At 33.4% G+C, this 24,881-nt stretch overlaps 4 protein-coding genes across 6 annotated transcripts in view; 2 read left to right on the top strand and 2 right to left on the bottom strand.

The window, feature by feature from the left end:
- Positions 1-52: 52 nt before the first annotated feature.
- On the top strand, positions 53-4,893 carry LOC126975454 (transmembrane protein 169). Of its 3 annotated transcripts, XM_050823367.1 has the most exons (3): positions 63-352; positions 453-1,582; positions 4,869-4,893. In XM_050823367.1, exons 1-2 carry the CDS (start codon positions 251-253, stop codon positions 1,545-1,547), a joined length of 1,197 nt encoding a protein of 398 aa, XP_050679324.1. In that variant the 5' UTR covers positions 63-250; the 3' UTR covers positions 1,548-1,582; positions 4,869-4,893. The 3 variants fall into 3 exon arrangements, with proteins under 3 accessions (XP_050679325.1, XP_050679324.1, XP_050679323.1); XM_050823368.1 differs by lacking the exon at positions 4,869-4,893 and having other exon boundaries at positions 53-147; positions 453-4,231; XM_050823366.1 differs by lacking the exon at positions 4,869-4,893 and having other exon boundaries at positions 64-352; positions 453-4,231.
- On the bottom strand, positions 4,144-4,832 carry LOC126975476 (mitochondrial import inner membrane translocase subunit Tim16). Its single transcript, XM_050823396.1, has one exon. It carries the CDS (start codon positions 4,687-4,689, stop codon positions 4,309-4,311), a length of 381 nt encoding a protein of 126 aa, XP_050679353.1. The 5' UTR covers positions 4,690-4,832; the 3' UTR covers positions 4,144-4,308.
- A 5,827-nt stretch (positions 4,894-10,720) lies between the features above and the next one.
- On the top strand, positions 10,721-12,531 carry LOC126975478 (zinc finger CCHC domain-containing protein 10). The gene is made up of 3 exons (XM_050823397.1): positions 10,721-10,976; positions 11,054-11,218; positions 12,208-12,531. The coding sequence occupies exons 1-3, from the start codon at positions 10,933-10,935 to the stop codon at positions 12,416-12,418; spliced, it is 420 nt and encodes a 139-aa protein (XP_050679354.1). The 5' UTR covers positions 10,721-10,932; the 3' UTR covers positions 12,419-12,531.
- Positions 12,532-20,757: 8,226 nt separating this feature from the next.
- The window catches only part of LOC126975442 (DNA replication licensing factor Mcm2), a 31,938-nt gene continuing 27,814 nt past the window's right edge, over positions 20,758-24,881 (bottom strand). Inside the window, exon 15 of the mRNA XM_050823334.1 lies at positions 20,758-24,305. Coding sequence (XP_050679291.1) covers positions 24,018-24,305 — 288 coding nt within the window. The 3' untranslated portion in view covers positions 20,758-24,017. The remainder of the gene's footprint in view (positions 24,306-24,881) is intronic.

Below are 24,881 nucleotides of genomic sequence, written 5' to 3'. Positions count from 1 at the left end.
AAGCTGGCGGGTGCATGGAATGCGTGAGCCAAAGCCTCCAAAAAGGAGTGAAATTTAAAAAAAAAACAACAACAAAATATCGATATTGTAAATTGTAATAAAATAATGTATTGTTGCCTGTTGGGTTGATGAAGAATCAAGAAATAGGTATGGAGAAATTTAAGAAACTATTCCGAGCATAATATGTAGATAATCGATATCCTTAACTTAGGATTGAATGACTTTATAAGCATCGCTTCAAGTTAAAAATATGGCTCAAGTCGATCAACCAGTGTTTATACTTCCAAAAAAACGTAGCGAAAAGAGGCAAAATTTTTTAGCAGGTCAAGTTGATCATATAATAACTGTTCAGGTTTGTTTCGTCTTATAATATTATTTTGTATACACTACTACACGTCATAAATAGCCATAATATATTTCTGGATTATTATTGATTAAAATATTTCTTTCAGGGTGCGGATGACTATGAACTGCAACCAAAGTACAAAAATGGTTTATCACCAGTTTCTGAGCATGTTGCAAATGGAGTTATTCATTCAACCATGGAGGGTCTTAAGTCCAATATGAAAATAAATCTACCAATTATTAATGATGAAGAAGTTTGTGAGCCCACTGATTCTGATCCACCTATGGTTCTAAAAAATGGTTATCAACCAATATCAAACCTCAACAATAGTCGTGAGATTGTTGACTTATCACCAATATATGAGAACTCTTCTGATGCATGCTCCAGTCATGGTGATATAAGGGAGGACAGTGAACTACAGAAAAGCTGTAAAATGCTTAATGATAACTATGAAAGTACATGCCCAACACCAAATAGTCTATCACACACACATTCTGAAAACAGTTTTGAAATGGGGCCCATGAATGATAGCCTCAAAAACATTGCTAAACGTAAAAAAAGAGTTAATATTGTATCCGAAACAGAAACTGAACACACAGAAACTGAAATAACTGCCCTTCGTGTTGGCTCTGAGGCATCACTTACTCCTGATTGCTCACTTTCCGAAAGTAACTATTTAACTATGACAGGTACAATCAAACGTGGAAAGAAAAAGGGTCAAAATGTTGATGTTAAGCTAAATATATCTCGTGAAGAACTTGAAATAATTGAAGCTTCAATTGTTGCTGATGAATATAGCAAGATGGATGTTTCTAGATGCTCTATGTATAACGGGCCACATATATTTCTCTTCAGCTTGTTATGTGTACCCTTTGTGGCATGCATCTCTGCTATATACTCATTCTACATAGGGACATTGGCCTGGTATAATATATTTTCACATGTTACTGATGAGTTAAGCTGTATAAAGAAAGCATTCTTGGCACCAATTGTGATATTGACATATCCATTTTTGATAGTAATATTTACTGTAGGCTTGGGTTTATACGCAGGGATTGTACAACTTACTTTTAGTGGAGGTAATTGGTGGAAGGATGTTTGCGACTTTGAAAAAGGTTTTTATGGCTGGCTTTGTAATGCATTAGGGATATCTGAATGTAGTCCATATGAAGTTGTTGTGCTTTTGGATGTAAAGCCTTAATTTACAATACACAGGATGCTGAGGAGTGAAATAAGGTAAACTAGTTCATACAAGCATTAATTAAAAAAACATTACCACCGAACAGTATATTATAACTATTGATAGATATTTATTTGAACAAAAATCCTTATATATTTGATCACTCATGTAGAAACTAGTAATTTTGGTTGTCAGCTACAGTTTATTATTGTCTTGTTTACTATTATTTTGAAGCTTGATAATAATTGGTAAAAGGAATCAACTGCACTTAACTAAAGACTAACAAAGTATCAAGTTGTTTCAGTTGAAGCGACTTGGTCTGCTTAGTACCTAAATTACTATCAAAATTAAACAATCCCAATAAAGAATGTCACAGTTATGACAAAATTTGTGTGTTCAAATAATTATTCAAAACATTCCATTGAAAGAATTATGAAAATAATCACGAGTTTAGTAGGAGACTATATAAAGATACATTAGGCAAATATATTAGCGAAATTATTGTAGTACTGTTTAAACCAACAATTGATCTTAAATGAAGATTTGATTAAAACACTACAATTAAATTTTTGTGATCAAGAAAATGATTTGGGAATTAAAGTTCGACAATCGTGTGGTCCTCAAAGTTTATTTAACTAGTTGAGTGGCTCATAACTAATGTTATAATGGGAGTAGTAATCACCAACAATCTAGTTACACCCATTGATGATTGTAAAAAAATTGGCACTAACACCAAGAGATGTCTGTATTGATTTTTTATTTACTCAAATTCGGAAACTGAGTTAAGACTGATTTGAACATCTAATTCCATTAATGTAAGGTTTCTAGTCATTTTTTATTAATTAATTTATTTAATCATTTTTGTAATTGAAATTTACTTTTTTGTAATTAATTAATTAAAATAATAAATAATCTATTAAGGAACTTCAACTTAAACATAGTACATATCATTATGGTTGCATTCTGCTGGATATTTATTTGAATAATTTTATTACAATCCTCATGATGTGATGAATGTTATATTTCTGATGTTACATGAGAAAATAGGTAATGGTGATCACATCCTATGGTATGTGACATGACACACAACCTTATTCTCTTATTAATAATTATTATTTTCATCTGTACAGTGGTGTATCCAAAAGGGGCTAGATGGATTAACCCACCCTGCATCTGACTACTGACAAATTTAAAGTCAACTTGATAATTATTATTCTAATTAGGCAATCTTTTTACTATCTTAGGGTAAGGTACAATTGTCATCAATTATCCTCAATAATCTTTTATGTATTGTTAACATTCAATTTCAAAGCCCACATACCAACTCTGGTAGATGGCAACTTAACCATCATTCAGGAATTTGTAAGAAATAACCTAAGTGAACTATTTATTTTATTAAGGAAACTAAATTTTGTGTTTCTTCATTATTAATTTGTCAAAGCCCCTTGTGGAGTCAAGGTACACATAATGTCACTGTAGAATGAAAACCTCTTATGTCAAGGGATTTACAGCCTTTTAAATAAACTTGGTATAAAGTTATAACTAATCAAAAACAAAGAATATGCAAAATGTTATAATATCATTGACAACACTGTCAATACAATGGTAAGTAATTATGAAGTTTTCCGAATGACAAGCAGTCTTACAAATAAACACGGGAAACATTATATGTCCGAATTAACCAATAGTAAGCAAAATGTCTAATTGTAAACATTTTGCATTTTCTTGGTGTATGATTAGTTATAACTATATGCCAATTTTATTTGTAAGGCCGTTAAACTTTAAAAGAAATTTAAAAAGTTGTTATTTACGGCAGGATTGCCTAAATAGTTCAATTATTAATGGTCTATTGAAATACAGTTTTCGCTCCATTTTGTTTATAGCAGGCAAGTGTGTGATTTTTTTTCATAAAAGGTATTCATTCTAGTGATGATAAATTAATAACAATTAATCAAATTTTTGTTATGATTTATTCATCATAATATAATGTCAACTGATAAGAGATATCCCATGCATATTATTGTACAATTCAAAGGTTATTATTACATATTATTTATTAATAATAACCGCTTTGATGCACAAATTTGAACTGTGTTGCTATTTTGTACTTTTATATTAGATATATATAATATCAATTCTACTTCCCATATCATCTTTATACAATTATTAGCAATTAACTGTGGAAACAGTATTTGGAAGTGGAGTAAATTCATATGAAGAAAATATAATATAGTAAATTTGTTTTTGATATTCTAGCTATTAGTAGTGTCATAGAGGGAATAGTTAACTTATTGTTAGGTCCAAACTGTGTTCAGAGGCATTCTTTAGGAGGACTAACAATTAAGTTGATGTTTATAAAGAAACAGATGCACGTAAAAGTATTAATACAATTGAACTTTTATCCAATGTATTCAAATGCAATTTTTAAATGAAACAACAGTTATAGTCCTGAAGATAGATGTACATTTTTCAGTGTTATCTTCTCTATATAACTTATAGTAATATAAAAACATATTTTTTTGCATTTGCTAAGCCAAGTGTATTGACATTATATAGCTTATGCAATAGTGTTAAGATTTTCTATTTAGGTTAAGTTTTGTAGTAAATATACACTGCATAATCAAAATATTATATTATAGAAGACTGATGTACTCTAGTCACTATTGTGTCCATTTTCTACAAAATATAATATTTTGCAAAATAAATTATTTATTTCACTTTAATAATCACTACAATGTAAGTCTAAGTACTCATTATTAAATACTATATAGTCTGAAATATTTCAAGAAGGATTCTGTTGATTTTTTTCATTCTGAGGTTGGTGGTCTTTTAATTCAGTGTCTATTCGCTCTTTTGCCCTCACTACTTTTGATTGCAAGTAGAAAGAACCACCTTTGGCCTTGTCATTAACATTAAATAGATGTTCATAGCTCTTCTTGACTTTTTCTGGATCTAACTTGTCTATGTTTAATATTTGCATTGCTTCTTCTATTGTGAGGCCTGTGGATGCATTTGCGGCGGCTCTTCTTGCACCTTGAGTTCCACCACCACCTCTTTTGGCCGCTTCTTGAGATGCTGCAATTTCCTGCTTCAAAGCTCTTGCAAAAGCACGACCAACAACTTGTGCTCCAACAACAATAATTTGAGCTATATATTTTGCCATTTTTTTCTTTTCCTATTATAGAAGCTATCTTGCATTTAGAACAGTAAGTGACAAGTGCAACATGTGCATAGAAGTATTTTAATTTTCAATATACATGAAGATATTAGTTACCTATATAAATTGTAACATGTTATCTGCAATGTGATTCCAAAGAATATTTTTATTTTTTACTCTAACAGGGTGAAAACTCAACTGTTATGTCACCTGTCACTTCACACTTGCTCACAAAGATGATGTAAGTACCACGTAATAAGAGGCGGGAAAGTGAGTAAGTAAAAATTAAAATTTAATTTAGCATGAAACGTGCAGTGATTTGACATAAGTTTGAAATAATATGGCGATGAAGTATAATCCGGCTGAGTTTGAAAATGAACAGTTGCGTTAAGAACGTAGTGGATTTCGGCTGTATCTGTTTTTACAAGAGTATAGCCGTCATCTGTCAATCTATCACACGTTTCATACTGTAATCGCTTTTTTTAGTGTCGCTACGCTGCTTGCTCACTACATTCACATTCAGGGTATGTTTCGATATGCACTGCGAGCACTGACCAGTGTGACGTCAATTTAGTATACTGCGAAGCCGTTCCTTTATAGCCAGTTATACTGGTTACTATTTAAAACGGAACGCATTGCCGTATACTGTCAGTCGCGTTCAAATGAGTGTATTAAAGTTTTCCTGTTCATTAAAAAAAAACTGTTGTTGAAGTACTGTCAAATTAAAAATATTTGCTATTAAACTGTAGATATTGTTTATAAAACGTTAGGCATTCGAGTGGTTTTAACTGATCACGTAATTAAAGTACTGCGAGTACCTTATCTCGAAAACTCCAGTAATCACAGTAGAATATGGCGGCGATTTATGACGTCATAAATTTCCCTAGGGTACTATGGCACTATACTGGCAGACCATAATGGAACGAATTTTTCTACAGCACTGCAGTGCTCGCAGTGCATATCGGAAGATACCCTCAATTTTCATCTTTTTATTACTATTCACTACTGACACAGCTCTTTCGTCTTACTCGTGGGTAATGGACAATCCATTGCCCACGATTGATATAGAAAGATAATATATTTTGAACGTAGGAAAAATAGGGGAAATAATAATAAGTTTTTATTAAAGGCAAAATTACCCAGTATACATATTATGAAACAAATAAGTACTAATATTCTAATACATTATATAAAGATAAAAAGTAAAATATACACAAAACTTATAATCTATCTGGAAAGGTAAATAAAGCTCTTTCCAGGCGTCTTGGTCCAGGCACCGTCATTTATTTACTATTTTTGTTTTTATGCACAGATAGCCAATATGAAAAAATATTGCTAGGCATCCCGTCACAAACCGTTTGGATAATGCGGTTCTGCGATTTGCGGAGTCTATCCCAGAAGGAACGCTAACGCGTTTATTCCAGCACTCTTATTCTAAAGGCGTAGACCCTGACTCATGGAAGTCAGCCCTTGTGCATCTGATCCAAAAAAAAGGAGACAGTTCGAATCCGGCAAACTACAGGCCTATTGCTATGACCTCCCTGCTCTCCAAAATCATGGAGAGCATAATTAGCCGTCAGCTCTTGGTATACCTAGAGGGTCACCAGTTGATCAACGGTCGACAATACGGGTTTCGCCATGGTCAGTCGGCAGGTGATCTTCTGGTATACCTTACACATAGATGGGCTGCAGCTATTGAAAGCAAGGGGGAAGGCCTGGCAGTAGAGTTGAGACGTACTAGGCAAAATGCAATACTAGGTATGACGGTGACTGTGACTCAAAAGTAACAGTGACAAATACCTGTTACAAAATACTTGCTGTTATTTTAATTCTATCTGTGATAATACACTAGCTACTGTAGTGAGGCGTATATTTTTCGTTGTTTGGTGTTACTTGTTAGCGCCATCTATACGTATTACATAGTACTTTCTCTTGTGGTAACTTCGAATTTCAAAAGTTCTGTTTAGGTAAAGCTGTACAGACCTATTAATTATTTTTATAGTTTTGATGTAATAAAAATAATCATTATACTTTCGTATTCATTATGTTTCAATAGTACCTATGCTTAAACAGTGATCCTTACCTAGTACACAATTAAAATGTGCCCTTATCATACGAATAATTCAACAATAAACTAGAAATAAACATCATAAAAATATATTATTCAGTAGGTACTATCAAATTACCAATATAGGTTTTTTTCTTTCGAAGAGGTGAGCCGTATTTTCCTGCTCGTAGGCACAATATAACTGTGAATAAATACGATTTCGAAAAATGATATCAGAGACAGGGTCTTGATTTTGAAATTTACTTCAATATTTTAATTAGGTACCTACCTATCTTATCTTAGCAATAGTATGTTAAATAAATGTATGAAAGTGATGTATCTATTATTTGCAAATGTGTCTAAAAGAAACATATTCAGCAAACAATAAAAGTAAACAGGGTTTTTCTTATCCCACATATTTTAAAAGATTAGTTGAACCATAACTATTTTATTACCTATTGAATTAAAAATAATATAACAGACCTACAAATCACACAATTATAGCTGTATCAAAATACTGTTAAAAATACCTACTAAATACTCCAAATTATTTGTTCAATAACAGGTATTACTCAAATATCAGTTGCTACTAAAATACTAGCTGTTATTAAATACTTGTTCAGTAACAGTTGTTACTAAAATACTAGTTGTTATCAAATACTTGTTCAGTAACCGGTGTTACTCAAATAACAGTCGTTACTAAAATACTAGGTGTTATAAAATACTAGTTGTTCCAAAAAACTCCTAATACTTGTCACTGTTATTTTTGATATCCTGTCACAGTGACAACCGGTGATATTTTAATACCTGTTACAAATACCTGTGACGATAAATACGTCTCATCCCTACCTGGCAGTTAGCCTGGATATAGCGAAGGCCTTTGATCGTGTATGGCACAAGGCGCTCCTCTCAAAACTTCCATCATTTGGGCTTCCCGAGAGCTTGTGCAAGTGGACCTCCAGCTTTCTCACTGGGCGCAGCATACAGGTCGTTGTTGACGGATATTGCTCGAACCCGAAGCCCGTAAATACTGGAGTGCCCCAAGGCTGTGTGCTATCTCCCACGCTGTTTCTTCTGCATATCAATGATATGTTGGAAACCTCCAACTTCTCTCCTCCGGGAGAAACTTGTATCTTCTATCGAGTCCTCTCTTGAGAATGTCGCGGAATGGGGTCAATTGAACCTTGTCCAATTTAACCCCCAAAAGACTCAAGTTTGCGCGTTAACCACAAAAAAAAAGCCCATTTATCGTATCACCACTCCTTCGCCTACACTTCCCTTAAAGCGTCGCCTAGTATTGGAATACTGGGTCTCGAAATCTCGAGCAATTGCCAATTTCGTGGTCATCTGGAGGGCAAAGCCAAATTGGCTTCAAAGAAACTGGGCGTCATTAATAGAGCACGGCAATACTTCAAGCAGGCCCACATACTAGCGCTCTACAAAGCGCAGGTCCGGCCACACATGGAGTATTGCTGTCATCTCTGGTCTGGCGCACCCCAGTATCAGCTCGATCCATTTGACCGCGTGCAACGTAGAGCAGCTCGAATTGTGGGAGGACCCAGTGCTCTGTGAACGGCTGGATCACTTGGCGTTGCGGACAGAAGTCGCTTCATTGTGTGTCTTCTACCGCATTTAACACGGGGAGTGTTCCTGTAGCTGTACCTACAACCAATAATATCAATTAATACAAATGTCTAATATCTAACTTGTAACGTAGCATTATAGACCGTAGAAATAGTAATCGTGCATAATAACTGTAATAAGCGTATGCCGAAAGATTCGTTCTGAAAAGAACATTTTATTTGCTGAACATTTTAAAAGAACATTTCATAATGCTGTACATCAACTCATAGAATCATACAGATCACCAGTAGTCAACTCATCGATGTACGAGCATCGTCACGTTCTCTCGACGACCGCAGATATACTCACGTGATCAGTCATATGCTAACATTTTAACCAATAGTAAAACGTTTCACTCAATAAGAATTGACAATAATATTATGTGTTCTATCTCGCTCTAAAACTAATGCTATCGCAGTAAGCCGGCCAGCGACCGCGGCTTGTGTAAACTCGCGTCGAACCTCGATCATGCGATGTCAATGAGCATTCAGCACCTACTCTGTCGCTCATTGATTAAAATTATATGAATAGCGATCCACCCGACGCGTCATTCGAGGACGCTCGGCCTTGCTGTGCGGTTGTGTAACGCGGAGCATATGACTGATCACGTGAGTATATCTGCGGTCGTCAAGAGAACGTGACGATGCTCGTACATCGATGAGTTGACTACTGGTGATCTGTATGATTCTATGAGTTGATGTACAGCATTATGAAATGGTTCTTATCAGAGCTAATATTACGTTATATAAAATAAAATGTTCTTTTCAGAACGAATCTTTCGGCATACGCTTATTACAGTTATTATGCACGATTACTATTTCTACGATCTATAATGCCACGTTACAAGTTAGATATTAGACATTTGTATTAATTGATAATATTGGTTGTAGGTACAGCTACAGTCCGAAGAGCTGTTTAACCTGGTTCCTGCCGCCGAATTCCACCTTCGCACGACACGCCACAAGTTAGAATATCATCCTCACCATCTGGATGTGTGGCGCTCCTCCACATTGCGGTTTTCAAGGAGCTTTCTTCCACGTACTACAAAGCAGTAAAATGAGCTTCCTTGTGCGGTGTTTCCGGGACGATACGACATACCTTACCTTACGGTACCTTCAAAAAAGCGCGTACACCTTCTTTTAAGGCCGGCAACGCTCCTGTGATTCCTCTGGTGTTGCAGGAGATTGTGGGCGGTGGTGATCACTTAACAACAGGTGACCCGTACGCTCGTTTGTCCTCCTATTCCATAAAAAAGAGGAAGCAACTCTTTTTCTCATCACAGCATAGAAATCGGGCACCCTCGATTCAGCAAACATACCTATTCAGCAAATTATTCGTGTTTTCAGCGATTTTTGCCATAGTTCTAGAGAGTGGTGCCTGAAACAAAGTTCTGATGGCGATGCAAAGTTTTTCTTAAATACCTCATTACCGGTGTCTCAGAAAAAAATCGTTTACTAAAGTAATCGTTATAAAATTTTCTACTAAAAAGATTCTGTACACTTTTTTGGTGGAATTAATATTTTATGAGATATGAAGGAAAAAAGATTGACAATAATAAAACAAACTTGCAATTCAAGTAAGTACATAGGGCTTGTATTAAAAAATTACACATGTATATAAATTGTAGTCATCTACTAAAATCTAAAATATCAACATCTGGTCTGGCGCATCCCAGTATCAGCTCGATCCATTTAACCGCGTGCAACGCAAAGCATCTCGAATTGTCGGGGACCCAGTGCTCTGTGAACGGCCGGATGACTTGGCGTTGCGTAGAGACGTCGCTTCGTTGTGTGTCTTCTACCGCATTTATCACGGGGAGTGTTCTGAAGAGCTGTTTCACCTCATTCCTGTCGCTGAATTCCACCTCCCCACGACGCGCCACAAATTAGGATATCATCCACTCCATCTGGATGTGTGGCAGCTCTCCAGAGTGTGCTTTTGAAGGAGCATTCTTCCACGTACTACAATGCTGTGGAATGAGCTTCCTTGTGCGGTGTTTCCGGGACGTTACAAAATGTTATAGTTTATATTGGATATTTTCCCAAACTGCATAGGTTCTTTAGATGGGAAACAAATTCGAATACTTAGAACTTAGAATAAATTTATTTTTGACAAGATGCAATTTAAAATTTCATTGGGGCACTTAGCTGGATTTTATCTAATAGAATTTGAGGACTTTATGTGTAAAAATAAAAAGCTCCGAGAAAAATAAACATATTGCTACACTGACTTAGAACTTAGCCCTGTCTAAAACTATATATAATTTTAAATATATAATATTATCTATTTATACCCCTCGACCCTCATTAATTATCTGTAGACTGTATATGAATTGTCATTTGTCGTGTTTTTAGTTTTAATTGTGTTTACGTCTATTGGCTATTGCACATTTATGTTTACAGTTTATACTTTAGATTGCATCGCAATTCATTCATAGATTTAATTTGAAGGTGAAAGCTACGCAAAAGCTCATATTAAAACCATTGGTTTTGAATTATTGTGATTGTGAATTAATGTGAAGCAATATTTCAGGCCGAAATCGCTACTTCTAATCGACAACTAAATAATTTTACTATACAATGACTCTGGGTACTTATAACAGACACCAAGCACAAAGAAAGAAGTACGAAAATACCTTATTTGTATCTTATATTCGATAAGTCTAAAATTCCTATGTTATTGTGTTTAATTTGTTTGTAGGCAGTTAGCATTGGCAGCTGCCTTTCCTCAAGGAATTCGGTGTCAAAAGTGTTTGCAATATGGTCATTGGAGCTTCGAATGCACCGGACAACGAAAAATACTAATCCGCCCCTCCCGCACGCAAGTATTAAAGAAAAATCTCAAGGAAAAAAATTCAAACAGCAGGTAACATTTTCATGTAAATAGTAACTAGTTTTACCAACATACCCTTATTTGGTGTTAATAATGTTAGTCAAAATAATTTGTTTTAATGCCTAACTTTAATTAAATTACATCCATTTCAAAATTAAAAAAAAATATTTTACCTGCTAATATGCTTACCAAATTGAAACAAAATATCATTGCAAAATCTTGTCCATTTTTGAGAAAGTGAAGCTAATGTTATTGGGCAAATACATTTGTAATGACTAAATAAAGTTGCAAAAAGTAGATCATCCTGAACAAACATGAGCTATGACTCTGAACTGAAACTGCAACATGCACCGTGAATGAACTTTTGATAACCTCATACCTTCCTTGCTAAATGAGCTGCCCCTCATTGACTGGCAAAATTCAAATTAATAACAGATTTAAGGATAACTTATTTAAAAACTATAGAAACCACTTACAATATTAATGTATATACCGAGTTCTTATTCCTTTTAAAATTAGCAATTATTTACTGATTTAAAGTAAATCATAGGTTACATTGAGACATGTTAAACTAATTATTAGCTTTAATAATTGTAACCTATGTTGTTTTTCAGATGTTAAGTTGACCTAGTTTTGTATATATTATACTGAAATTGTAATATGATAAATAAATTAAAAAAAAATTGCCTTACTTTTCAATGAGTACCTTGTATTGCCATATTTAGGTAATTTATGTAATTCTACAATTTATGAATTTATACTGTCCGAGCACTTGAGAAGCCTTATCAATTTCTTTGGATATATTTTGTAACATTCTTATTAATCAATCTCTCTCCTGTGATATACCTAAGAATAATATGGCACTAAACAAGTGCTCAGATATTTAATATATTAACTCTTAACAACAAATAGATCTTTAAGAAATTTAAACCCTTCTATTTACTATCATTAATAAAATTATCCTCATCAAACTATTGAAAACAATTACCCGGGTTTCCCATGATAGTAATTTATTATTTCAGTCATGTACAATGCAAGATACCAGCAAAAAAGAAGCGTAACTCTAAGTCGGATTCCTCTGAATCATCCAGTTCATCATCAGGATCATCTTCAGACAGCTCGTCATCAGATAGTGACTCAGAAAATGAAAGCGGTTCTGAATCTGATAGCAGCAGTAGCAGCAGCAGTAGCGGAAGCAGCAATAACTCCGGCTCTGATTCTTCAAGTGACTGAATCATGATTTGCAATCCTCAGATTATTGTATGTCCATAGTTTGTTTGTTGGTATCATCTCTATAATGTTAAGAAAAAAATAAAATGGATCTTAAGGATTACTCAAATGTTTAAGGCTTATTATTTCTCTCAAACAGTAGAATCAGATTTAAATTATTGTACTGGTCATTAGATTAGACTTATCTAAATTTAATATGATTCTTATTAGTAAGAAATAAAATGTTGTAATCTTCAGAGATCTACTAAAGTGGGTGAGTATAAGGAATATATTCCACCAGGACACCACAGTGATAAAATGTAGGCAGTGATCACTTAACACTAGGTGACCCATACACTCTTTTGTCCTCCTTTTCCATAAAAAATGTAAACAGCTCTATAGAGTTACTCACCTGGTGTCTGTTTGGTTGCGTGACCAGCTCGGACACGTTTTGACTGTGGCGTCTAGTATGGTAGCTTACACACACAATGGTGACCGCACCATGGTGACCTGGTGAAATATAGCCATAACGGAGTGTATGCAAGTATTAACTAAGATACAAATAGAAGTATGTAACCTGTCTTAGAAAATATGTGTACTATATGGCAAAAAAATAATACATTGTTTATTCCAAATCATGGTGCAATTGTAAACACAAGATGATGAAGAGGGGCTCAATAAATCCAGTAGTGGAATCACACTTTTCCAAGAGTGATAGATAGTGCTATAATAAACTACACCTATGGGTAAAAATAAGCAAATTATTTTAAATTCAGCAAATAAATTGTAAATATACATTAGAAATTGGACTAGAAGTAGCTATTGAAGTGTTCATGACTGCTCTTAAAATATTGGTCATAACATTAAATAGTCAAACATAAAAACAAATGAGCTCGAAATGGATTTTTAAAATAATTTTTCCGCCTGCTGAATTGAATAATGGATGTCTATACAATTTTTTTAAACAAATTAATAACTGTACTTTCGGCCCAGTTGTCATCATGATGTGAATACGCTTTCCGAGCAGGTGTAAGTATATTATTGACATTGTGAATATATTCTAAAGTATGTATTATAAATTCACAGTGTAGTTTGAGTTGAACTCATAATATAATGCTTTGTGAATTTGCTATTAAGATATTGTGTTAGAACTATGATTTTAAGTTAAGATGATTGTATGCAAATGTCTTATAATTTTATGTTTGATATCGATTGATTCATATATATCAATCAGTTTATGAATTTTAAATTTGAAAATATTTTTTTTAAATGAGGTGTTTAATTAAATGGTTGTGAAGAATTGTGAGTTTTATTTTCTCAATTAGCAATGATGTTAAAAATGACATCGACAATCTATAATTCCATAAGTAACTATGCCTAACACCGGGAAAAATAATGTCACCTTAGGAATTACTGTTTTTTTTTCGACCCTGCTTGTGGAATTTCGAAAAAATCTAAAGCATTATTAAATCAAACAACAGTAAGTACTAGATTCCATTAATAGTACAACCAAGTTTACCCGGTCATACTGTTACTGTATAATGGTAACCCCTATAGTAAAAGATTATAATAATCTCATTTGGGTGAGGCACTCATGAGTTTTGAGCTCAATGTCGGGCATAGATTTACCCCTTTAATTTTTTTTTAAGTAATCCCCTTTGGTGAGGCAGTTGCAAGCTTCACAATGGAGACAAGGAGAAGATTATAGTTATGTTGATTCAAACAATGAAGCTGGTACTGCCTACATAGTGTGTTATAAGTATGTAGACTAATAATGATATAGCTGACAGCCTTAAAATAAAATAAAGAAGGATATTCAGGAGTGTTGCAATCATGGTATATTTTTAAGTACCCTCAAATTTTATACTAGAATCAAGTAGATACTAGTAAAAAAAAGAATTAAGTATATAATAAGTTTATTTAACACTGTCTATTTACCAATATTATTAAAACAATAATTATCCAACCAAATTTACAACTGCGAGACTAAAAACAATATTATTTCAATATTTTTTCGCTAAAATGCCTGAACAACAAAAAAACTTTATGAAACTAGGTCTGCACATTATTTTAAAAATATAACCGTTTTGTTAGCTCTCCTAAAATAAAATAACTAGGAATTATTATTATTTCAAAATAACCGAATAAAAAGGCGGAAAATTCGTATTCGAACTAAACTTAGGGTCGTTCTTATGTATAGAACGTCATTGGTGGCTCTTTAAAATTTCCATAAAATAAAATTAAAAAAGGATTGTGTGGTTTTATGTAACCACAGTAAAAGTTAAACTTTTTTTCACATTATAGACATTTAACTAAAATTTTTTGGAATAATATTCCATTAAGGGTATAAAAATCGCTTTATATTTTATACTTGGAAAATTGGAATGATAAATGGATAATAATAAAAGTAGACTACTTAGTCTACTTTTATTATTATCCATTTGAGACTTCTCCAACTAATATTTTTACTGAACTCTGTGTCTTAGCCCTGGTTAAAAATATTGATTGAAAAGGATTAAAATAATAAAATTTGAATACTTTCAATTCTTTTTCATGTATATATATAGATATACCTACAATTTACATGGGGTGACTGGTTCCCAATACTTTTCAATCAATATTTTTATTCAGGGAGAGTACGACATACATAATACTTATCAATTATTTAGATAATATATACATATTAAAAAACTGAAAACAATATTTTATTTAGGGTTTCATTCAATAGTCTGTACACTACACGGTCAGCTGCTGTGAACTATAGGCGCCGCCCGACCATTGCGCGACATGCAACACACAGACGAAAGAGTTTGGGACGATGTAATAAAAGTTTCACTTTAAAAGAATACCCAATATAAATAAAACAAAAAATACAATTCAGAACCAGTAACAGTGTAGTAATAATAACAATTAATAATAAGTGACAATAGCGACATATTGTAATTTAGCCTAATTAAAGTTGTTGCTCGAAGTGATTACTCCGCATCGCATTTGATGCGTTCATAATTATTGTTTTAAGTTCTTCCGCGGTTGACACATGCGAGACTTCGTAAACTAGACATTTTATGTAACCCCGGTCATAGAAATCGACCGGTGTTAAGTCCGGACTCCTCACAGGCCACGCAATAGGTCCTCGTCGTCGCATAACCTCCTTACAAATATACGTCGATTATCCAATTACCTTGTATAATAATGGTGAAGGCAAACATTTTCATTTTTAATACCTATCCAAAATTGATTCAACACGTATTTCACATATTTCTTGATTTTTGAAATATGAGAGAATAATTTAATAAATAATATGTACTTAAATAATTTTTTAAAATTGTATTTATGAAAATGTTAAAAATCATTTACATCAAACGTTCCAGAAATTATATTTTAGTGTACCGTTTTCAACAAATCCTAGCTTTGCCATAGTCCTGTCTGTTTTAGACTTAGGTTTTTCATTAGCACCATCTGGATGTTTGCCCTTGCCATGTACAAACAAACCGTGACGATCTTCTTTATTCTCCAAGAAAAAATTTGGCAACGCTCCTGTGATTCCTCTGATGTTGCAAGAATGTTTCGGCGGCGATGACCTAAATTTAATCTTAGTTTTGCATTGAAAATTAAATATATACGAGTATAAAAAAGTATCAATTTAATTTTTTTCTTATGTGACTAAATAATTAAACCAACTAACCTTTGGATTAATTACCGGTTTTCCCTGATCTTATATTTTTCAAACCTTAGACGCGATCGTGTACAGAATTTACATCATTCAGTTATTATTGAAAGCTGATTTAATTTCTCGGTACTCTACAAAGGATATCAGTTACATACACACAAACACGCGCGCGCGCGTGAAACGTGCGTATTTCCGTAATTAATTAACCAAAGAGTAATTAACTATGTTATTGTCAGGTGGCACTATAACTGATATCGTCGTGTAGCGGGAGATTGAAAGTTTTCGCCAACTATAAATTTTTTGTGATAAACCACTGTCATAAAATTGGATAATTTTCACTGTATAAAAATTATGGCAAAGATTACTGCACATGCGCGGAAAAAAAAAATTAACGTGGGATAAAAAAGTTTATAATTAAATTAAAAGGTAATTAAGGCCGAACAGATGTTTTTTTTGGACGAACACATAAGAGATAGTTTCAAAGTAGTTATAAAAAAAATCTATAGTTGGCGCTAACTTGAGAAGTTGAAGAGTTTTAATTTTTGAAAATTAAAAAAAAACGATCAAAAAATTTTTTGGATCAAATATTGAAGAACAGAGAACAATTGAATTAGCCAAAAAAATTAACAAAAAACTAAAAACCCCCCGGCAGAGACTTGCAAGAGAGTCCCAACATACGCCTTAAGATATAGTAAAGAATTTTTTTTAATATCCTGTATGTATCAAACAAAAAGAGTTAAATATCTATGGTTTTATTTCACAGATTATAAAATGATTCAAAGAATTGAGGGTGTTCGCATAAAACCTCTATAAAACGGTCGTCAGTTAAATTTTTCGTTCAGTTCAGTAGCAGACAGCAGTAATCGAAAAAGTTGGGCATATCCGTTGCGAACTACGTTTTCTCGAAGTTGCTGAATTTATCATATTCTAACCATGACTATAGGAAAAGGCCAACCACAAAAGAAGTAAAATAATCTTTAATTTTTTTATTGCTTAGTTATTGGATATTAATTTTATATTTTTCACTAATTATGTTTAATTTGAATACAGGCAGGTGATCCAGGCTGATTATCTAGAAGGGGTGCGATGCTACAAGTGTCAGCAATATGGACACTGGAGTTTTGAATGCTCCGGTCAACGCAAGTCTCCATCAATTAAAAAGGTCAAGGAAAGGCAATCTGAATGCAGGTAATTACGAATTGCTCGAAAAATCTATGAGTCTTTTACTTATAACTAAGCTTTAATAAAGTTGGACTGGCATTGGTAGTCACAAGGTACGTTCTCATATAATGTAGGAATCATTAACTACATCCACTTTCCAAATATAATCGTATAATGTAGGTACAGATAAAAAGCTTATTAGGTAGTTCTGGCACGTGACATATTTAATTACCTACTTGAAAAATGAAAATTTGTTAGACCCACTATGCTTTTCTTTCGATGCATTAATTCCTAACTTGAAGCCATATAATTTGTATGCAGCTCATTCTTGATTTAGGTATATTTGCAAATACGGGCTTGTTTTGTCATTTAAATATATTAATTTTGTGTACTTGGATAATCTTTAATATAATATGGTTACATATATCACTAGTTGATACTTCGAGATATTATTTAAATTTGGAGTACTTAGGTACCTAATGTAGATAGGTACTTAATAAATTTAAAAGAGGCAATTTGCAACTAGCACTTTAAGGCTTTCTTTAAGTTTTTTTTATTAGGTAATATACAAGTTCTAACACAATTTTTTTTCTTTGTAGTAGTGGGAAATGCAAGATTCCATCCAAATGCAGTGATGGAAAATGCAAAATTCCACCCAAATGCAGTGGTGGAAAATGCAAAATTCCATCCAAATGCAAGATTCCATCTAAATGCAGTGGTGGCAAATGCAAAATTCCATCCAAATGCAGCGGCAGTAAATGCAAGACTTCAACCAAATTCAGCGATGGGAGATGCAAGATGCCGGCTAGATGCGCCGGTGGGAAATGCAAAATGGCGGCTAAGTGCAGCGGTGGGAAATGCAAGACGCCAGCAAAGAATAAGTATTACTCGAGTTGTTCAGATTGCTCTGACTGCTCTAGTTGTTCATCATCAGACTACTCTTCATCAGATGAATCAGACAGCGATTGTGATTCTGATTTTAGTAGCAGCGGCAGTGGAAGCAGTTACGACTTTGGGTCCGATGATTCGAGCGACTAAGAATTGAGTGTTTAGTATATCTATCTAATAATTAGAGCATTAACTCTTGTCGTTCAAAGAGGTCTTATATTTTCTGATTATCTCTATTCTTTCCTTTCTATCTTCTTTCCTCAACAAAATATAAATAATGCTCATATTAACATATTAAATAAATAATGCTGGACATTAGTTGTGTAATATTTTTAAATTGTTGCTGGTAAAATATTGGACGAGATTGATGTTACTGAATGAAATTATGTGCTCTCGGGTATTTTAGGGACCAAATATTTTTTAAACGATTATTTTAATGAAAATGGAATATTAAAATTGAATGGAATGAAAGAATCTAATGTTGAAATTGTTATTTTTTTATTCCAATAAATGAGATATTGTACATAAATTCACTCATCGGATATTTTGATTAAAAAATTGTCAACTTGATAGTTTTATGTTTTAATTGTGTATGTTAAGATTTTTATGTGAAAATAAATATTGAGAGATGAGTTGTTTTATTAAATTATTGTGAAAATTTTGGAAGTTTTATTATCACCGTACCTACTTTAAATATAATATTAAAATTAACGATTGTCAGACAGAGGTCTTTCTCTATTCTCTTTTACTCGCTTGACTACACATAGGTATATGTATATATATTGTATAGTTTACCATCTCTTTGCCGTTCTTTATATTATTGTGTGAGTACACGAGAGTACCTACTGCGAATGGTTTACACCCAAGATAATGCTTAGGCGATGCGCTACCAGTCCTAAACACCACTCTCACTAGTTCTAATATAACGGTTTATTTTCATTTTCCTCATCAAGCGCAATAGGGATGAATACCAATCACTTACAAACTCGATTAGCTGAAATTGTCCCCTACTATATTCAGAAGAATCACAACCAGCAATGTTGGTAACATCGAATGTATGCAGAAGAATTATGTCAATTAAGTGAAACATTTGTAATAGATAATTTATTTAGGCAAAATTTTGAAAATCCTAATAAGGTGGAAACACACCCATTTTGCATCGTTCGGCGGCACACAACAATGCAGCGGATGCTACTCTTAGGAGAAAGGTCATTTTGCTCGCGGCTTCGGATAAGATATCATTCGGATAATCACAGCGATACTGCGGCCTACAATGGCAATGATATAAAAAAATGACTGCATACCACCAGCAAAAAATGTGTGGATCCACCTTTAAAATCATTTTTTATTTTCTTTAAACCTAAGGCCTATCATAGACGACACACTTTTTGTGCTATCGAGTCTGCGGCACACAAAAAGTCTGCATTGCGCGCTAAATGTCTTTAGCAGATGTTTCGCAGACTCAACGCATACGACCTACATTTTCGGTAATTTTGTCGGCAGTAGTGTAGGGATTGCCCTGTATTGTGTTTTGTTTGTATCTGAAGGACGAAATGTACTTGACATACAAAAAAGAAGAAAAAATAGAGAATTTTGGGTATTAAGAGGACTGTTTCATATTGAGTATTCAATTCTATAACCAAATACCTTTTTCAAAATTTATATGATGTAAATAGCTGCTTTAAAAAGTTCAGATACAAAGCATTGGGAAATTTAACTTTTTCATGAAATAAATACATTTCGAAAATTCATATCTTCTTTCATACCTGATCTGACTTTGATTTGGTAATAAAAATAATTGTCATTATCGAATGCCCTGATCCATGTTATTCGCCACATGGATTTTATATTAACGTTATAAAAGCAAACTTAGAAAAGAAATCGATTCTTTGGAAATCGATATTTTAAACCTTAGTTTTTTTGGAAAACGATACACGCTAACGCAAGCTAACGATTCGAATTGATTAAAAAAATCGATATTTTTCGGAAAGAAGCCATCCCTAATTAAATGAGCGTCTTCTGCGTTATCGCGTGTTGAGGCGAACGTTATTTTTTTTGGCGCACTTTTTGTACGGCGCGGTTTGTCAGATCTATGAAATGTTTTGTGTGTCCGACTTTTTGAGCGCCGTATGCTTATAATTCTATAGCTTTTATTATCACAGACTAAACAGTGCGTCGCGGATAGTCTGTCGTATGCCATAGGCAGTAGGTAATATCTATTTTATTCAAACTTATACCTTTGGCGCCAATAGGTGATGCAATCCTTTTGGAACTACACTCATTTTTGGCTTCTCTCTAGCTCGCTAGCGGTGGGACCAGTGCCTTCGAAGAAATGTCCGGTGGCATGCGTAGCGGTAATCAGATAACATGCAGGTTCACCATCATATCACCCGGAATACGTCCACTGCTGGACAAAAGGCCCTCACCAAAGATCTCCACGATCATCGGCCTTGCGCGCTGCCCTCATCCAACCTATTTCGGCGATCTTGCAGCTTAGCTAAACAAAATATATCTATCAAATCTAACAAAAAAAAAAAAAAAATATATATATATATTAATTAAATATATATGCCTAAACTACTCAAAAACCTTTATCAATGGCTGAGTAAAAATTATAAATACAAGTATGAAATAAAACATGATATTATCAAAGACATTTAATTACATACAAAACATCACAAAAACTCTTAATTCTAATTATTACAAAAAGAAGGCATATAAAGGCACATACTTGGTCACGACCACAAATGAATAGATTGTTACAAAATACATTAATTATTAAAATATTGATAAATTCAAACTGTTCACAGTGAAATTCTTACGATTAATACATCGTATTACATAGATAATATTACATCGGTCTGTACGTAGCTTAAAATCATTCGAAAATGTAAGATTGTTTGAAGTTTAGGGAAGCTAAAGTTACGCTTAGAAGATTTTTGTTAAATAGAATGTGAATATGTGTGTGTAATATGTAGAGTTTATACTTTGTGATTGACGCCGCACGGATGAATTATATCTTTCTATAGTAAAGCCAACAAGACGAGATAAGGAATGTAAACAAAGTGTCAGGGGTTCAAAACATTTTCATCGATATCTTTGAATATTGAAAAAAAAGTGAGAGTCGGTCTCGCCCATGAAGGGTTCCGTAGCAGCAAGTAACATAATATGAAAGTTCTTTAATAATAATAATAATAATTGAGTTGATTGAATGAAAGGTAAATTGCGGTTTACGATTTATGTCGTATTAAAAAAAAACTACTTACTAGATCTCGTTCAAACCAATTGTCGGTGGAAGTTTCCATGGTAATGTACATCATATATTTGTTTTAGTTTTATCATTCTCATATTTTAAAGTTACTTGTGACACATATTTTACCACTTTGGAAGTGACTCTCGCGCAAACTATTCAGTTTAGAAAAAAATGATATTAGAAAGCTAAAAATCATTTTTGAAGACCTATCCATGAATACCCCCACACATATGAGTTTGATGAAAGAAACATTTTGTGTTTCACTTCTAAGTATTATTTAACCCAAAATTTATTGTTGTTTTTCTATTTCTGTGTGAAAATATTATTGCAGTTCACAGAATACATCTACTTACCAAGTTTCAACAGTATAGTTTTTATAGTTTCGGAAAAAAGTGGCTGTGACACACAGACGGACAGACAGACAGACATGACGAATCTATAAGGGTTCCGTTTTTTGCCACTTGGCTACGAAACCCTAAAAATGTTATATGTTATATTTCAAAGGTTGTCTAGAGCTGCCGGACTATTATTCCATAACTTTAATCAACAACTGCTCACAAAACATCATAAATCAACAAGAAAAGTAACAGTAATGGATTAATAATAACAAAATACCGAAACAATACGCGTCACTTCGAACAATCCAAGCAAGAATGAACTTATTCATAAAATGACCGACCAAATGTTGACAACTGCGGTACTGACTGCTTTCCTGTGTCGACACCAACTGACGCCATTACTGTTTACGAGTGTGATAGAGAAATGTATAATAATCGCTCGCTATCACTATTTAACTCAGTAACGGTTCGTTTGTTTACATTATTTATCTTGTCTCGCTGGCCTATGTATATAGACAGCAGTGTGTTAAATAAAAAGGTACTTTAACCGCACAATAATAGTTTATATAATATACCTAAAGTATTCATTTTATATAAAATGATTGTGAAATGCGCAATGTTGACAAGGGTTAGTATTAATTAATAGGTAAATAGTGGGAGGCATTCTTTGCACAGGATGCCGGCTAGATTATGGGTATCACAACGGCGCTTATTTCTGCCGTGAAGCAGAAATGTGTAAGCATTATTGTGTTTCGGTCTGAAGGGGGCCCTAGCTAGTTACATTACTGGGCAAATGAGACTTGACATCTTATGTCTCAAGGTGACGAGCGCAGTGCCGCTCAGAAGTTTTGGGTATTTCAAGAATCCTGACCGGCACTGGATCGTAATGGGCAGGGCGTACCAATTTCCATTAGCTGCGTTGCAACGTCCTGCTCGTCCGGACCCTTATTTTCATAAAATAAAAAAATAACAATTATGTGTAACTGTACGAGCGAGACAAAACAAATATTTCGCGCGAGGGAAAGGGACAGATAGTAGATACAACGGGTTAACGCTGGATATTGTACTTTGTAACTGCTCCGCGACAATATTAACATTCATAAAATAACATTAATTCTTATTTCTATTAAATACTTGAGTTATGTGATGTGTCTTATGGCTTTGAAATATCTAGATGTTACCGGAATTTAAAATAAAAAATATTTATTATTACCAACAGTAAAAAAGCCAAAATTCAACTATTAGTCATTTTGCATATAAAGATTAATAAAAAAAAATATTAAAATGAAATTTTGCACTCGTATTTGTAATTAATATAAAATATTAATTAAAATTGTGTATAGACCACCATGAGACTTAACAGTGAAAATATATTTCGTTGTGGCTCTTTTGTTTTAGGAGTCTGTTTTTGCAATTGTTAAAGAGATACTTCAGCATAAAAACAAATTAACCTTATAACCTACACCTACGAATGAACGTAAGATTTCGGACACCAGATTAGGAACACAGAATATATTTAATTCTATTATGTATTTAATACAATAGAACCTGTCATTAATCTATTTAAAGGAGAGGCGAAAAAATTTAAGGTTATGGTGTTTTTAACTTAAAGATCTTAATAAAGAAGGGTTTTATCCATAGCAAACATGTCACTCTATACGAATAAAAGGAAAGAAACATTAGAAATTCTTTGATTAGAGCCAGTTTTATAAAAAGTCCAACGAATTCAATAGGTATTGGGTTTGTTTTTATGTAAAGCATATTTCATCATATGTAGTTTGTAACTGTGGCTATGTTCACAGTGGTTACTCAGTTTTGCTATACTTTGTTTTGAGATTTGATTTTTGAAGTGATATAATGAAATATTCCGAGCTCTGTATGGAAAATAAGTACTATAATGCATAATATGTGTACTTGAGTACATCGAATACTTGTAACCGATTTTTCAACCCAGATAGAACTATCATGGTCACAGTTGTTTTCCAATGAAAATAAAAAACACAACAGAATCTAGGTCGACAGATGATTGATCGTTATTGTGATTTCTTTATTATTTAAAAACTAAATCTAAACATGTGATTTAAGAAAGTATAAGTTTGGATTTGTAAAATATCTACCATATTATTAAAAAATATAATTATAAAACTTCCAAATCATATTCTTTAAATACAGCTGTACTATAAACACAGAGATTCATGGTGACACAGCTTTGAGGTCCGCAATATTAAATAGCTCAACTTTACAATACTTCAAATCTGACGTAACCAAATTTATATATCTAATGATTACCAGAACCCTTGTGAGTTGAAGTGTTTATGATGCTGTCGGTACCTCTGGCATGGTGTGCATTATGACTTTCCTCTTTGCATCATATGAAAAGTTGTTCAGTTTGAATATCCGGCTGTCGTAGAACGGCTTGAGGTCTGATATGTTGATCTGCCTGGCTCGTTCCAGCAAATCTCTCTCCGATATCTCAATAACAGACTGGGAATGATTATGGAGTCCCCTCATGTAGGCCAGTTGGTCCATTGTGAGTTGACGGAGAATGTAGTATAGGAGTTCACTGTGATCTTTCTTGTATGAGAGGTATTTTTGGAATGTCTGTAATTAAAATTTATTATTAAAAAAATAATCAGTGGGAGGCTCCCTTGCCAGGATGCCGGCTAGGTTATGGGTACCACAACGATGCCTTTTTCTGCCATGAAACAGTAATGTGTCAGCATTATTGTGTTTCGGTCTGAATAGTCAGTCAAATTACTGGGTAAATGAGACTTAACATATTATAACTCAAGGTGACGAGCGCAATTGTAGTGCCGCTCAGAATTTTTGGGTTTCTTTGTCGTAATAAAACAAAAATCCTTAATTTTTTTTATTACTCGTACAATTTTATGTTTGTAAAAAACATTGTCATAAAGAATGTAATATTAAATAGAACTAATTAAAACATTATTATACCGCATAATTTAATTAAATATCATTAAATTATTTTTTATAAAATCAGAGAGAAATTATTATTTTTGTTATTTAGAACTTGTTTATAAATATATTGAAAAACGTCCATTGGACGTGGTTCAGTAGACATATGAGTTATAAGAGACTTCATAGCTGAAGTATGACACAAATGGTAGTTGACCAGCTAACGTCAAGGTGTCGAAATTGCGTGACGGTGTGCGCGCG

The sequence above is a fragment of the Leptidea sinapis genome, chromosome 36 (assembly GCF_905404315.1).
Source record: "Leptidea sinapis chromosome 36, ilLepSina1.1, whole genome shotgun sequence".
NCBI classification, from domain to species: domain Eukaryota; kingdom Metazoa; phylum Arthropoda; class Insecta; order Lepidoptera; family Pieridae; genus Leptidea; species Leptidea sinapis.
Note: the sequence above shows the minus strand (reverse complement) of the source record. Positions and strands in the feature narration are given on the sequence as shown.